This window comes from Drosophila suzukii, chromosome 3, assembly GCF_043229965.1.
Source record: "Drosophila suzukii chromosome 3, CBGP_Dsuzu_IsoJpt1.0, whole genome shotgun sequence".
Classification (NCBI taxonomy): Eukaryota; Metazoa; Arthropoda; class Insecta; order Diptera; family Drosophilidae; genus Drosophila; species Drosophila suzukii.
Window position 1 is genome coordinate 59,310,411 of NC_092082.1, and position 14,645 is coordinate 59,325,055.

Consider the following 14,645-nt stretch of genomic DNA (forward strand, 5'->3'; position numbering starts at 1 on the left):
GCCTACTCTGTTTCTCCTATACACAACGGATATTCCCACGAACGAGCAGCTAACAACATCTACGTTCGCTGACGACACCGCAATTTTAAGTCGCTCGAGGTGCCCAGGCCGAGCCACAACACAGCTAGCAAACCACCTCCTTGTAGTAGAGAGGTGGCTATCTGATTGGCGGACTATTATTGAATAATACGCAGATTCGGCGTCCACCTTGACAGACGAGTATCCTGGAGAAGAACATCGAACGCAAGAAAGTACATCTAAAACTAAAGGCCAGCAGCTTTCACTGGATTCTTAACGCTCGTTCACTCCTGCGTCTGGACTACAAGGTTTTGCTCTACAACTCCACTCTCAAGCCCATCTGGACATATGGCTCCCAGCTATGGGGGAACGCCAGCAGAAGCATCATAGACATTATACAGCGCGTTCAATCGAAAATCCTGCGAACTATCACTGGGGCACCATGGTATATTCGCAACCAAAACATCCACAGGGACCTAAGCATCCTTACCGTAAAAGATGAAATAGACAAACAAAAAGCGTTTTACAACGAAAAACTCTCTGTGCACCCCAATCGCCTCGCAAGAGGCTTGACTTGGGTTTCCAGCCGATCCCGTCTACAACGCAACGACCTACCAAGCCAGCTATAACTTTCGGGCCCCTTTAGCACAACATCAGTCATATGACTGTGAGTTAGATTAATTAGTCTAAGATTTGATACACTTATTGATAGTATTCAAAGGGGGAAGATTCAATAAATAAATAGCAAAGCATTTAAAAAAAAAAAAAAGAAATTAATTAGTCTTATTTATACCTTTTGATTGACACAAAAAAGTTTGCCACGCCCACTCTAACGCCCATAACGCTTAAATCTGTCTACCGCACACATAACGATATATTGAGAAAGTGTGTAGGTGGCGCATTTCAATCTCGCTTTGCTGCTTACATATCTCCATATCCCTTTTGTCCCATTAGCTGAGTAACGGGTATCTGATAGTCGAGGTACTCGACTATAGCGTTCTCTCTTGTTTTTTTTTTATTTTGCCTTAACTTCGACGGATGTTTTACCACCTATAGTGTCTTGCAATTTTATATAGCCGGTTCTCGTAGATTAAAGGGTATACTAGATTCGTCGGAAAGTATGTAACAGGCAGAAGGAAGCGTTTCCGACCCCATAAAGTATATATATACTTGATCAGGATCACAAGCGGAGTCGATCTTTCTCGTAAATGGGCGCCTAAGAGAAAGAAAAAAGGGAGAAGAAGAGGAAATAGTGGAATCATTCCATGCGAAGCCACATCGACCCCTTCGAGCCTGTTACGTACACCCTCGCCATACAAAGATTAATTATGCTAAGGGTTTCATGATTTCTTAAAAGCGTAAAATAAAATTTGTTCCTGTTTATGCGACACGGCCGAATTCATGCATTTTATCAATCTCAGCTGATTATTAAACCGATTTTTTTTTCGATTCGCATGAACTAGTCCTGTTAGTATTAAAGATAAAGTGTGTGCCAGCCAGTATAACATTTTTTCTACCTTCAAAATAAAAGATGAAAACTAGTTTTTATATGCACTGAATGAAATTGTTAACTGAATTGTTAAATGTGAGGTGTATTTATATATTTATATCGATCTGGCAACTCCGATAATTGTATAGAGTTGCCGGGGTTTAATTGTCACCATTTCACGCTTTGAGGTTGAATTCATAGTCAACTATCGTGTGTTGCCGAATTCACGAAATGGCGTTTATGCATACACGAATCGGCTGAAATCGCGAAATGAATGCGTGAATTCGGCATCGCATAAACACAGTATGTCTTAAGTTGAGGGTAGGTGCCGATAATGACTAACCACACTCAGATTGATAAGGGCAAAACAGCAATACAATTCGACAACTCACGGGTGTCGCGTGGCCAGAAAAACAACCACGATCGACCTGCTCATAACCGTACTCCAGTAGGTGGCAAAGTGCACCAGAGGGCCGTTTACTCCCAAGATAGGGGAAGTAGGGAAACAGTACCCCTAGGTGGGTACACCTAGTTAATGCATCCAATATGGGGGCTAGCGAAAGCTCTAGTCCGGTATAAAAGAAAGGCACTGGTTTAGAAGTGCAACTCCCGTGAAGTGAAGATCACGACTGGAAGAGACTAGTGTCCCGAAGGACGTTCCCATCCTTCCCTGGAAGCAAACCTTATCTGGGAGAAAGTCCTTTTTACCGGTCCTGCAATCGACCACATCCTGAAGGAAGTATACCTACACACCCTGAAGCACGAAGAGTATTGGTGAAACAAGTATATGGCCTTAGGACCCCAAGATGGGCAGCAAAACGTCCAAAAGGGCCGGCAGCACCGCCAATGTTATTAACACCGTGGAGATCGTTGACCACCAGGATGATATTCAAGACGTTAACAAGACCAAGAAGCTCATCGTTATACTACTATTGGTTCTGGTGATCCTTAAAAATGTTAAGATCTACAAGCGCTCTGTTCAGGGACGCCGCGACCAATATCTCGCCCTGGAGAAAGTAGGAATCCACATCGAAACATAAGCACTGCAGTTCAAACAAAGTGAAACAAGAAAAGACAATAAAAACAACGTATATACTGCACTAAAAATCACAAACAAAAAGTGAATCGACTAAAAACATTTACAAACAATTTGCGAGTGCATGCATTTCTGAATGCAATGCAATGCATGCAATACATATGTTGAACAAGAAATTGGAGCCGTACCGACCAGCCCCAGTCCAAGCATTGGAACTGACGTGTGCCGTAGTGCAACTCTCATACGTAACAGAATTTTGCGGCTTAGATATCGCACGGTTCTTGACCGAAGAGAAACTTGAGGAGCAGAGAGAAGTACCCCTAGTACATAAGCATTTTATTGTCGACTTATTCCGCGTTTACGTCGCTGACCGGAAAGGAATCACGTGATCCTGTTATACCAAACGCAAAAAAGTGAAGACAAATTTTAGTGCCTGTATTAATCAACACAAAGTGACAACTTATAAAAGAAAGCGGAGCTCTTCAAAAAAGGCCCAATCATATAAATGGAGGAGGCCAAGGAGAAGGTCTTATTCCAACCCAGCACCGGAAGAGTGAGCCGAGCAACAACGCGCGAAGAAAATCACCAATCGCGAAGTGCCAGCGCGCCAAGGCTAGGAGATTTACCTGAAAGAGACCCGTGTGAGCTCGCACAGAATCAGCCAGGCCAGGTAGATACCCTGTCCGAGGAAAACAATCTGGACCAATACACTGAAATGGAAGGAGCCGCCGGTGGGGAGAATCTACACCTAGGACCGCCGAAAGGAAGATCAAGCCAGCTTCCCCAATTTCAAAGGCATGAGGAGGACAACTTAGAGGCTGCCGAGCGGCGCGAACAAAGATTGATGGAGCTCTTAAGGCAAAGCAACGAAATGCAGCGTGGTAAATATGAGCGCCCAGATAGAAGCTCTGAAAGCACAAATAGCAGAATTGCAGTCTCCCATATCCAGGAGACCCGAACAGAAGGGACTGCCCTCGTCGCCCCGAACTGTTCCGAATCCAACTGACAGTTTTTTGAAGTATCAAGAGACTGCGCCTCTGGAACCGGTAACGCAGGACATGCTCAATAGCCAGATGCATTGGTTAAGAACACCCAGGCGGACAGGTACTCTGTCCCACAGGCAATCCAGAACAAACGAGAGAGAGTCGAGTCACCAACTGCATCCAGAGATCGATCGGAACTCATCGTTTCAGGGACCGAGACCAAAAGAAGTCAGATTAGACAGGTGGAACCTAAAGTTCGATGGAAGCGGTCGCGGCATGACAGTTGAAAGTTTCCTGTTCCACGCGAACCGATTGCATGAATTGTATGACCTCAGCCGCCAACAAGTCTTTCGTGAATTCCACCTTCTACTGGCAGGTGCGGCCACTAAATGGTATTCGCAGTCAATGGAGGACAAAGCAGAAGACTACAATTTTGACTACTATTCGTTGACCCAAGAAATGTTACGGGCATTTTCCACTACTGGGAGTGACCATATGAAAGTCAAGCAGTTAATGGAATGCAAGCAATGGCCGCACGAAATCTTTAGCGATTATGTCTCGGATGTGCACAACTTGCATTTCAATCTGAAGCACAAAATCGATGAAGAAGAATTTGTTGAACTTTTGAAAGACAACATGAACTCCCAGATGGGCGGCTTGCTGCTAACATCCCCATTAACTTCGGAATTCAAAAAGTGAGGGTCTCCGAGTGGAGCGCTAGTTAAAAAATACTGCGAAAAACGTGCCCAGCACTAAAAGCTTCCCTAATAGTACAAACGTTCTTACACCTTATAAACATATATATCAAACATTTCTAATAAATATGCTTTAATCGATCGTCAGTTAGATCAAAATATGAAACATCAAAACACGGATTCCATGCGCCAAGTGTAAGAAAAATACTAGGGTACATAATATACCTTTATCATAAAGCAACAGCTGTGAGGATATCAGCCTGGACAGCTCAGCCGATAAAACATAAGACTCTTGATCACAGGAGTGGGTCGAAGCCAGACGTGAATGGGCGCCTAAAAAAGAGAAGAAACACGGAACAGACAACGATGGTCGTACCCAGATTCCTTTTGCGAAGTCATTCCATGCGGTCCGCATCGATCACTTGGATCCTGTTACGTACGCCCTCCACATAGAAAGATTCACATAGAGAAACAACGATGAACCATTAGCCAGGGGGAGGGGTGCATATGACGAACCAGACTCATACTGGTAAAGGCAGAAGAAAATGCAATTCGGCAATTCTCGGTTGTCGGATGGCCAGAACAACGGCCACGATCGACCTACTGGTAACCATAATCCGGTAGCTGGCAAAGTGCAACAGCCGGCCGTCGACTTCCAAGATAGCAGATATCAAGAAACAGTAAACCTAGGTGGGAACACCTATTTAGTCCAATCCATACCGGCAGCCAAGTAAAAGCTCTAGTCTGGTATAAAAGACCTTAGACAACTAGAGAAAAGAGAGAGAATCAATTTAGGTGTCTTCCGACAAATATAGTATACCCTTTTACTCTACGAGTAACGGGTATAAAAGTATTCCTTTACTTTAAATATTTATACCCGTTACTCGTAGAGTAAAAGGGTATACTAGGGAAGAGTTTCCGACCTTATAAAGTATATATATTCTTGATCAGGATCACTAGCCGAGTCGATCTAGCCATGTCTGTCTGTCCGTCTGTCCGTATGAAAGCTGAGATCTCGGAAACTACAAGAGCTACAATACTGGGGTTTGGCATGCAGATTTCTGAGATACCTGCGCAGCGCAAGTTTTGTTTCAGAAATGTGCCACGCCCATTCTAACGCCCACAAACCGCCCAAAACTTTGGCTCCTACAGTTTTGATGCTAGAATAAAAATTTTAACTGAAATGTTTTCTTGTCATCAACACTCATCGATTGACCCAAAAACAATTTTGCCACTCCCACTTTAACGCCCACAAACCGGCCACAGACTTCAAAAAATCGTAAGTATGAACGCGGATATCTCGAAAACTATCAAAGATGGAGAAATGGGGTCTCAGATTTAGATTCCGTAGCCTTGTACGCAGCGCAACTTTGTTACGCAAATAAGCCACGCCCACTCTTACGCCCACAAACCGCCCAAGCCTGCGGCGCCCACAATGTTCATGCTAAACACAAAATTTTAACTGATATGTGTTAGTCTCGTCAATACCTATCGTTTGATCAAAAAAAAATTGCAACGCCGACTCTAACGCGCATAAAGCTTACATCTGTCTACCGCCCACATAACCACATATTGAAATCATGGGTAGGTGGCGCAATTCAATCTCGCTGTGCTGCTTGCATATCCGCATTTCCCTTTGGTCCCATTAGCTGAGTAACGGAAATCTGATAGTCGAGGTACTTGACTACAGCGTTCTTCCTTGTTTTTTTTGTTCTTTTATTTATTTAACATTTTATATTAAGTATAATGATTTAATCTTAGTACAATACTAAATTTTCGGCTCTTATATGATTGCTGCTATGTCTTCCCTCCCCTGGATTCCAAATCGAGGGCTTCGGAGGTTGAGCCGTCGGGACGCGCGGTTTATGCCCCTGCTCATCTTCCATGTTTCCCGTTGTATCCGGCCGTTGGAGTTGCTCCTGGACTCGGAGCAACTGGTTCTGATCTTCGTCTTCATCTCGGCCCCTGTGCCAGATCTGTCGCTCTAGTTCTTCCGCGAGTTTGTCATTTTCTGCATTGTATCGCTGTTTCCAGCACTGCTGGATAAAGTCCTCGTTCAACTGGATGCTACGGCGGAGCCCGATCATCCAGTCGACGAGGAGCGTCAGATATGATGCCTGGTCCTCGTACGTAACCTGTAGCCGACGAAGCCGGCGGGCAGCTCGGATGGCATGGTTGTAAAGGTTGTGGAACTGCATCATGTCTGGTAACTGGTCGGTCCCTGGTTGTGGCTTTTATAGCAGAATCGGAAAAGTTCTGATGACTGTTCTACCCATCATGTGATCGGGAGCTTCTATCAATTCGTGCAATTCCGAAGTTCTGAGTTTATCACCTTTTGGAGTCGTCGGAATACGTTCAGAGGTTCAGGCGACATACAGATCTTTAGCGTGAAAAACCCCGACATTTTTCCCCACTTCCATTGCCCAGCTCATATAGCGCTTTGCGCTTACGCTGGAGTACAACACAGCAAATTCGATGCGGACCAAGCTTGGCACTATATCCGTCAGCTTTGTTACTAAGCCTGTGGTTTTTTCTATAGACAACTTGTCCCACGGAGAATTCTGCGAACTTACTACGGGTGTTATATGCCTTTTCCGGGCGTTCATGAGTTCGGCTTTACCCCTGGGTCACTTTCTGTCGGATGAGTTCCATCTTGTCTGGGAGACTTATCTGTGGATCTCCAGCCTGTATTCGCCCCAGCTTCCGTAGGATCGGATAGGCTGTTCCATGGGTAATCTTCCGCGTTCCGAACATGGCTTAATATGGTTCCATTCCTATCGTCTCGTGTAGGCCTTTCCTAATGGCACACTCTACTAGACTTAATTTGGAATGTCAATTTCGCTGATTGGTGGCAATTGTTGCTCGGTTTACCCTCTCAGCCGCGTTCGCTTGTGGGGAGTAAAGTCCAGTCATTATGTGTCGAATACCGTAGCTGGTCATTAGCTCGCCGAAAATTTGAGACACAAATTGTTTACCATTGTCCAAGTGTATGAACTCGGGGACCCCACATTGATCGAAAATGTTGGTCTCAAGGAATATGATTACCTCTGCAGCTACTCCATGTCTCACCGGCTGTAGTCAGACAAATTTGGAGAAATGGTCTAGGCATACAAAAATCACCGAATTCCCAGGTTTGGTCCTCGAGTATGGACCCATAAAGTCGATGAACAACCTTTGGCCAGCCCGCTCCGTAACCCGCTGTTCTCCCATGGGTGGTCGGTTATTTTTGTTGGCGATCTTATTGATCTTACAGATCTCGCAATCCTTCACTACTTTTTGGACATCTGCAGCCATCCGTAGGCAATAGTACAACTTTTTCAATTTGGCTAGTGATTTGTGCAACCACCCATATCCTGCGGTTATGGCATGATGTGCTCTCTAGACTAAATTGGGTTGCAGTTCGGCGGGAACCCAGCGCTTCCATGCTCGGACTTCATCCACGGCGTAGTTGAGGCAGAATCCTATCCGTTTATATACATAGCCTTTCGATGTTTGAAGGTCTGGACTCTTCACTAAATTTTGGTCCACCGCCTGCACTAGGTTGACATAATCCGATGACTGGAACGCTGTCGAATCGAGGTTGATGTGTATGTCCAGTTCTTCAACACCAACTTTCTGTAGCTCGTCCATTTGAATTCGTGAAAGAGCATCTGCGACTACATTTAGTGATCATTACCTGTGTTCTTTGGTAAAGTCAAACGCTTGTAGCTTCAGACTCCATCGCGCAAGTCTGCCTGATATGTCCTTCTGACCCATCAGCCATTTTAGACTAGCGTGGTCAGTGATCACTTTGAAGGGCATCTCATCTACTTAGGCACGGAATTTGGTAATGCTGTAACGCCCTAAATCGAGGGCGCACAAATCCCACGATTCGTGAAGAGGATCATATTTAGTTTATTGTAATCATAGTCACAGTTTCGCTATTAGCTTTAAGATCGGACATGAAGTTCCGTGTTATGAACTAAAATATTAGGAACTAAGGCAACTAATTAAACTAGTATTAATTTTGAGCCAAGACACGCACCCCTAGACACGCGCCGATCCGCCGGGGACTCAAGTCAGCCTTGCGTATCCGAACCCGCGCCCGACGCCGTACCTTTTCGTTTAAGTGTTTTCGGCTCTTGTCGATCGGCGCAACACCGACCAGCGCACCAGAATACACGTAAGCAAGCATACCCATTGTGAGGGCAACAGCCAGGGCCCCTATTCTTATCAATTGCCAATACAAACCTGAAACTTAAAAACCCTGTGTGTTATTTCTACCCCTACATCCCCTCCTCCTTCTCCTACGCTTTCTCGAAACAGATCAACGGCGCGTGTTTGGTTTCGCATCCGCGAGGCGCATCTCGGCCGGGAGCTCCCACCTTAGAATCGTAGTAGACTCCGGAGTGTAGAATCCTCGTAGTCTCCGAGAATATACGGAGTGTAGAAACCTCGTAGACTCCGAGGACATCCGGAGTGCAGAAACCTAGTAGATTCCGAGAATATCCGGAGTGTAGAAAACCGCGTAGACTCCGAGAATATCCGGAGTGTAGAAACCTAGTAGATTCCGAGAATATCCGGAGTATAGGACCCCCGTAGACTCCAAGTTCACCCGGAGTAGATAAACCCCTCCGTTCATGCCCGGCGGAATCCCCGTAGCCAACTCCAGTCGGAGTCATCCAAGTTCACCACCAAGCAGTGCGATCGCCCTCTCAGTACCTCGCTCTGCCACCAGAGGGCGTTCTTAGCGGGACCCCTCAAGTTCCCCACAAAGCAAAGCGATCGCCCTCTTAGTACCTCGTGCTGCCACCTCCCATACAAATTCCTACTACAGGTTCCACCCTTCTATATAAATTTCTTGTATAAGTTTCTTGGCCCCGATTGAGGTTTTACCCCGTCCAGAGAACTACGTGACAATGCTGAGGATAGCGGCATAACATTCCAACTCGGTTATGCTATAATTCCGCTGTGCTTTCTTCAATTTGGCTGACATATAGGCAATCGGATGTTCTCCGCCCTCGTCATCGCTTTGGAACAAAACTCCCCCACTCCAGTGGTCGAGGCATCACATTGAATGGTAAATGGATTTTTAAAATCTGGAGTGACGAGCAAAGGTGCTGTTGCCATGCTGGTTTTTAAAAGTTCAAACGCCTTCATTGCCTCTTCTGACAATTTAAATTTCTTTATGCGGTCTTTCCTCAAACAATCGTGAAGCGGTGCCGCTGTCTGGGCGTAGTTCTGGATGAACCTCTTGTACCAGCCAGTCATCCCCAGGAACCTCCGCATCTGTTCGGCGGAGCTAGGCTGCGGAAATTCCTGGATCGATTGTATTTTTGCATCGTCCGTTCGGATGAATCATTCCCCAACTACGTATCCTAAATATCTTGCCTGGCTGTAGCAAAACTTGCTTTTGTCTACATTTATTGTAAGCTCTGCCCGCTGTAAGCAGGCACTGACCTGGCCTGCCGGGCACTGTAAACGATGTTTTGTCTCTGCTTTTGGACTTGAGAGGTGTTTGCCAAAAGGTGTCTTTTAAGTCAATTGCGGAAATATAATATGTTTCATGTAATCGACTCAACAGACCTTCGATGTGTGGCAGTGGATACGCATCTTTGATCGTCCGGGAATTGCCGTAACCAATTCTGAAACGTGGGCATATTAGTGCCCGAGTCCTGACAGAGACTTGGGCCGAGGGAGAGGCGTCCGATGTTCAGGCACCATTTCCCGGCATAAGCTACGTCGTATTCGGGTCGTGGGATCATGGTTAGGCTCTCTCCACTGCCACATAACGAGAATAAATATTTAAAGTGCCTGGAAAATAATATTTGTTCATAAAGTTCGTCAGTCGTCACTCCACACTGCCCCACAAGCTTAGCTGTCGCTTGATCGCAATTCGATCGGGCTGTGCTTTGGCCATATTCCCTCCCCTTTACACATTCGTGTGCCAATGGATCTTCGCGGGCCGCGCAATACGATACCCTATTGTCAGGGTTGTCCGTCGAAAGTAAAGACATTGTTCTTGACCTACTCCACTTCTCGCGTCAGCACACCCCCTTGTCAGAGTTCTAGCACACCATGTTTTCGGACTCGTGTTCACTTTATAAATGTATTTGGTATTATGTATCACCGTCCGCCGTGGATGAGTAACATAATGTTGGCTAATTCATATGGAAACTAATTAATTGACAATTATTTCGTCAGCGGAGAGTATCGAATTTATCACCTGAGAAGGTGCACACATCAGCAAAACCCTGACTATTCACGACTACAAACGTCGCTCAGAGGGCTCTTGCAATTGTAGGTACCACAACAAGGCTGATACTCGCCGCTGAAAAGTTTTAAAAGTTTATGTATGCAGGTTTTACCCCCTCTTTAAATCATGGGCGATGAGATCTCGACCCTCCGGATCCTGGGCTTTGGGAAAATATTATATTGGATATATATATATAAATATACGTGCACCAAAATACGGCTGTTTTAAGTATACACTTAAGTATGTACACTTAAACACAATATACATATATATATTATGCCAGAGGCATGCGACTAATTGTTCATCATGATTTTGTCTACTGATTCGGTTGGTTTAAATGTATTTCAATACATGTTTGAATGCTTCCAATGATTTTTTGATTTTCACTTGTTATCCAATTGTATTGCTTTAGGATATTGGGCTTTGGTTAGGCATAGGTTCACTTTAGCTTTGATTGGCTCTATTAACACATTTATATTGCATCACTACTTTCTCCGAAGTAAGTTATTGGTCACTACGCTTTTGAACGGATGGCTTCTACAACTGAATTTTCAGGAGCATGGGGATCACTGGTACAGCGGCTACAAACATCACAGTATGTCAGGTGTCGTCCTTAGTGTTGATCCTCTTCACTTTCTTTGATGACAATGGCGGCTGGTCCGACACATAAGATTCTTTCGAGCTGCGATTTGTGTTCTCTTCAAGAACTGTAGGATATGGTGGCTGGTCCTGGTGGCAGAAGACTCCGTGGACGACTACCCCCTGGAAAAGTCGCCTTCCCTCGGAGCTGCGGGTTCCGTCAGCAAGACACCTAAATGGATTCTCTCTCTTTTCTCTATTTATCTAAGGTCTTTTATGCCAGACGAGCTCTTACTTGCCTGCCGGTTTGATCGGAAAAACTAGGTGTTCCCACCAAGGATTACTGTTTCTAGATATCTGCTATCTTGGGAGTCAACGGCCGGCTGTTGCCCTTTTCCAGCTACCGGATTATGGTTACCAGTAGGTCGATCGTGGCCCTTGTTCTGACCACGCGACACATGAGAATTGCCGAATTGAATTTTCTTCTGCCTTTACCAGTATGAGTCTGGTTAGTCACATGCACCCCTCCCCCTGGCTAAAGATTCGTCGTTGTTTCTCTATGTGAATCTTTCTATGTGGAGGGCAATATCGTGGACGGAAACCCCAGTAAATAAGTAGTCCCGGACAACCAGCGGGTATCCTGCAACGAAGCAATACCGACGATGCGAATTGTTCATCCGTATCTAAATAGTTGCTTTACACAAACACACTCCCAACAGAACACCTACCCATTTCCCCTCACAAACAACATCTCACTACGGGCCGAACTACGGTGTAATACGGACCGTGCCAAGAGTCAACCTGGCTGGGCGGACTTTTCCCCTTCTCCGCAACTCGTGGGACCAATATGGAATCAACAAATATAACTAAAAATCAAAACACAGAGTCGGGAACTCTCAAAGAACCCTCGGATAGGCTGAACACTGGTTCCAACGTCCGCACCAGCACGGTCCCGAAAGGGCCACATCCAAAACTGGGGATGACGGGTGGGAGAAAGCCAGCCGCGGACGCATCTGCGCCTAAAGCAGCGGTAGGCTCTGCCAAGGCGCTCGGGCCACCCGCTGGAGCAAATAAATATACTTACGCAGAAAGGCGGACTGCCGCCCAGATTCTGCGCTCTCATAATAGGAGAAACGTTGCCACACCTTTGCCTGAATGGCTGAAGAAGGTAGAAGAAGGGTAAGCCCACTCAAGAAGGTGCTCAGACGAAACGGCAGCGATTCCTAGAGCTACCCGTACCATCGGCGAAGAGATCTAAGATCCAGCCTTCGGTCTCTTTCGCCGAGATCACCAAGGATCGAGTCCTACTCCGTCTTATCGACAGGGGCAATCCGGAGGGCAGGACTTCCAGAAATAAATGGAAGGCAGTGGAGTCCCAGCTTTCCCTCATATGCCTGCGCATGGTATGAGAAAAGCCAGGTTCATCGCCGTGCTGCATGGACGCGGGCTGGTACCAGGGCAGCGTCAAAGTGGTGGCCTGTGATAGTCAGAGGTCGGCTGACCTATATAAGCCGGCGACAGGCAAGCTCGGCGAGGGCGAACGTTGTTGCACTGACGTCCCCAGTAGGCCCCGAGCTCGGATTTGGCTCCCAGCTGCGATAAAGGCGGCGGAGGACATTCTTTTACATGCAGCAGGAATGCAAAGTCGTCAAGGGGATGTAAGCCAGGCGATTATGGTCCTAAACAAGGAGTCGGTTGCTCCAATCGAGGCTGCTCGAGGAGTGCTGAACTTCGGCATTTATGCCATTCATATTCAAATCTATAAGTGCAACTCCAATGCCGCTGGAAAATCTGCCAGCAACCCAGCCGAGCAGGTGCTTGCTGAGGAGTTGGAGGCACCTGGTGGGCCGGAGGACGGCTACTCGCTACTTCGCTACTTCGCTGAGCAGAGAAATGCGAGCGCTTAGACCGGCAATCGAGGACGTGGCCCTGAGCGATACGGAGGAGACCGACGTAAAGCAGCGTCTGCTGCACTATTGCTTCGCCTGACCGATGGCGGAGCCGAATAAAAGCTTATGCTTGACCCCAAAGAAGGTAAAACTCGAAGAGCATTTTAGCCAAAAGGCATCTTAGTATATTTCTGCTTCGCAATTATAGCAACGGAGATAACACCGCACTAAGCCTGGAGCTGCAAAGAGGCTCTATAAAGATACTATCGGCCTACTTGGCCTTTAAAGGAAAAAACCCAGATGCGCTAACCAGAGGAAGGAATGCGAAAAGCTCAAGAAAGGTTTGGCAATAGGCTGTGACGCCAACGCCCATCGCACTCAGTGGGGTTGCCCAAACAATAACGATAGAGGTGAGTCTTTATTTGATTCTATTTTAAATTCGAACTTATTCTTATGCAATAGGGGCCATGTCCCTACCTTCATAGCCAAAACTTGCCAAGCTGGATAGAATAGTAGATAAATTCACAGAAGCATGCAACACGGCCTTCAAAGTTGCATGCCCCATAAGGAAACCAAGGGGGAGGAAAAACCCCTCCCTGGTGGGCCCACCAATTATCAATCTTCAGAACCAACTCCACAGGCCCAGAGCACAAGCGGGAAACGAGGACACTAACTCAACTTTCGGTCTCTGTTGTACACGGACGTGTTTTATATTTGCTCCCACATTTATTCGCCTAGTGTCTAAATTACCGATCTTATATACATATATGCCCAAAGTTTACATTTCCAACTCGGTTGAGACCGCCGTTTGAATGCAAATTAGTTATTTGTGTAAAACCATTATCTTTATTATTATATTAGATAATAGTTAACGACGCGGGTGCTTTGTGCATTTTTCATGTTTCTTATTTACACCAGCTCTCATTTTCGAGTTAACGGGTCTTTGCTGAATTGGTCTTATCGCTCTCTTTTCTTATCTCTCCTCTGCGTTTTGCAAAGCCACACAGCTGTTTGTTGGCACTCATTTGAAGCTTCCTACTTTTTCTACTTATTCTACATTCTACATTTAACATACGTTCTTCACGTGTAAACAATGTCTGCCTGCTGTGTTACTGGTTGCCAATTTGTTGGCAAAATCACATCTCGGTAGCCAACTGTTAGTTTTTGGTTGTATGAGTACTTAGCGCAAGCTAATTGTGCAGACTGTGGGCATAGTGCTGCCCAAATTGCTGATCGCACTAGATCTAATGCTAACCTGGACTGGACGTGCCCTACATGCCAATCGATATCAGAGCATTTATGAGGCCAACGGAGCTGGAGTTCCAGCCATTACGTGCTGAATTTACGGACTTATTTAGTCGATTTAATGTCTGCGACTCCAACTTTAAAGGTCGGATTCTTCTAAGTCAATCTTCATTAAATATAAATCGTAGTCCTACACTGCCTAATGTCTCTTTACACGTTCCAGATCTCTCGACCAACCTCTCTATTCCCAGCCCCACTGCAGGCTATGTGTCGTGCGACGAGGACGATCCCAATGGGATCGAGTCATCAACGAATGACCCCACGGGCAATCGCTACCAGATTCGGGGACTCTAGTTTCGCCTGAGTAATTAAGGCCTACTAACCGTTTACCGACTGTTGCCACTTCGGGGGCTCTGCCGCACCTTGTTCTGCCTCTAGCTAATACCCTTGCACCTTCTCCTGTCCCACTTACTAGC

General features: G+C 46.1%; 1 protein-coding gene across 1 annotated transcript; it reads left to right on the forward strand.

Annotated features, from left to right (window-relative positions):
• The first annotated feature begins 8,137 nt into the window (after positions 1-8,137).
• Positions 8,138-13,409, forward strand: LOC118879700 (uncharacterized). The gene is made up of 2 exons (XM_036822596.3): positions 8,138-13,069; positions 13,133-13,409. The coding sequence occupies exon 1, from the start codon at positions 12,472-12,474 to the stop codon at positions 12,940-12,942; it is 471 nt and encodes a 156-aa protein (XP_036678491.1). The 5' UTR covers positions 8,138-12,471; the 3' UTR covers positions 12,943-13,069; positions 13,133-13,409.
• The last annotated feature ends 1,236 nt before the right edge of the window (positions 13,410-14,645 follow it).

Excerpts from the sequence above, each read along its gene's own strand:
- LOC118879700 (XM_036822596.3), top strand. The coding sequence starts at position 12,472 with ATGGACGCGGGCTGGTACCAGGGCAGCGTCAAAGTGGTGGCCTGTGAT.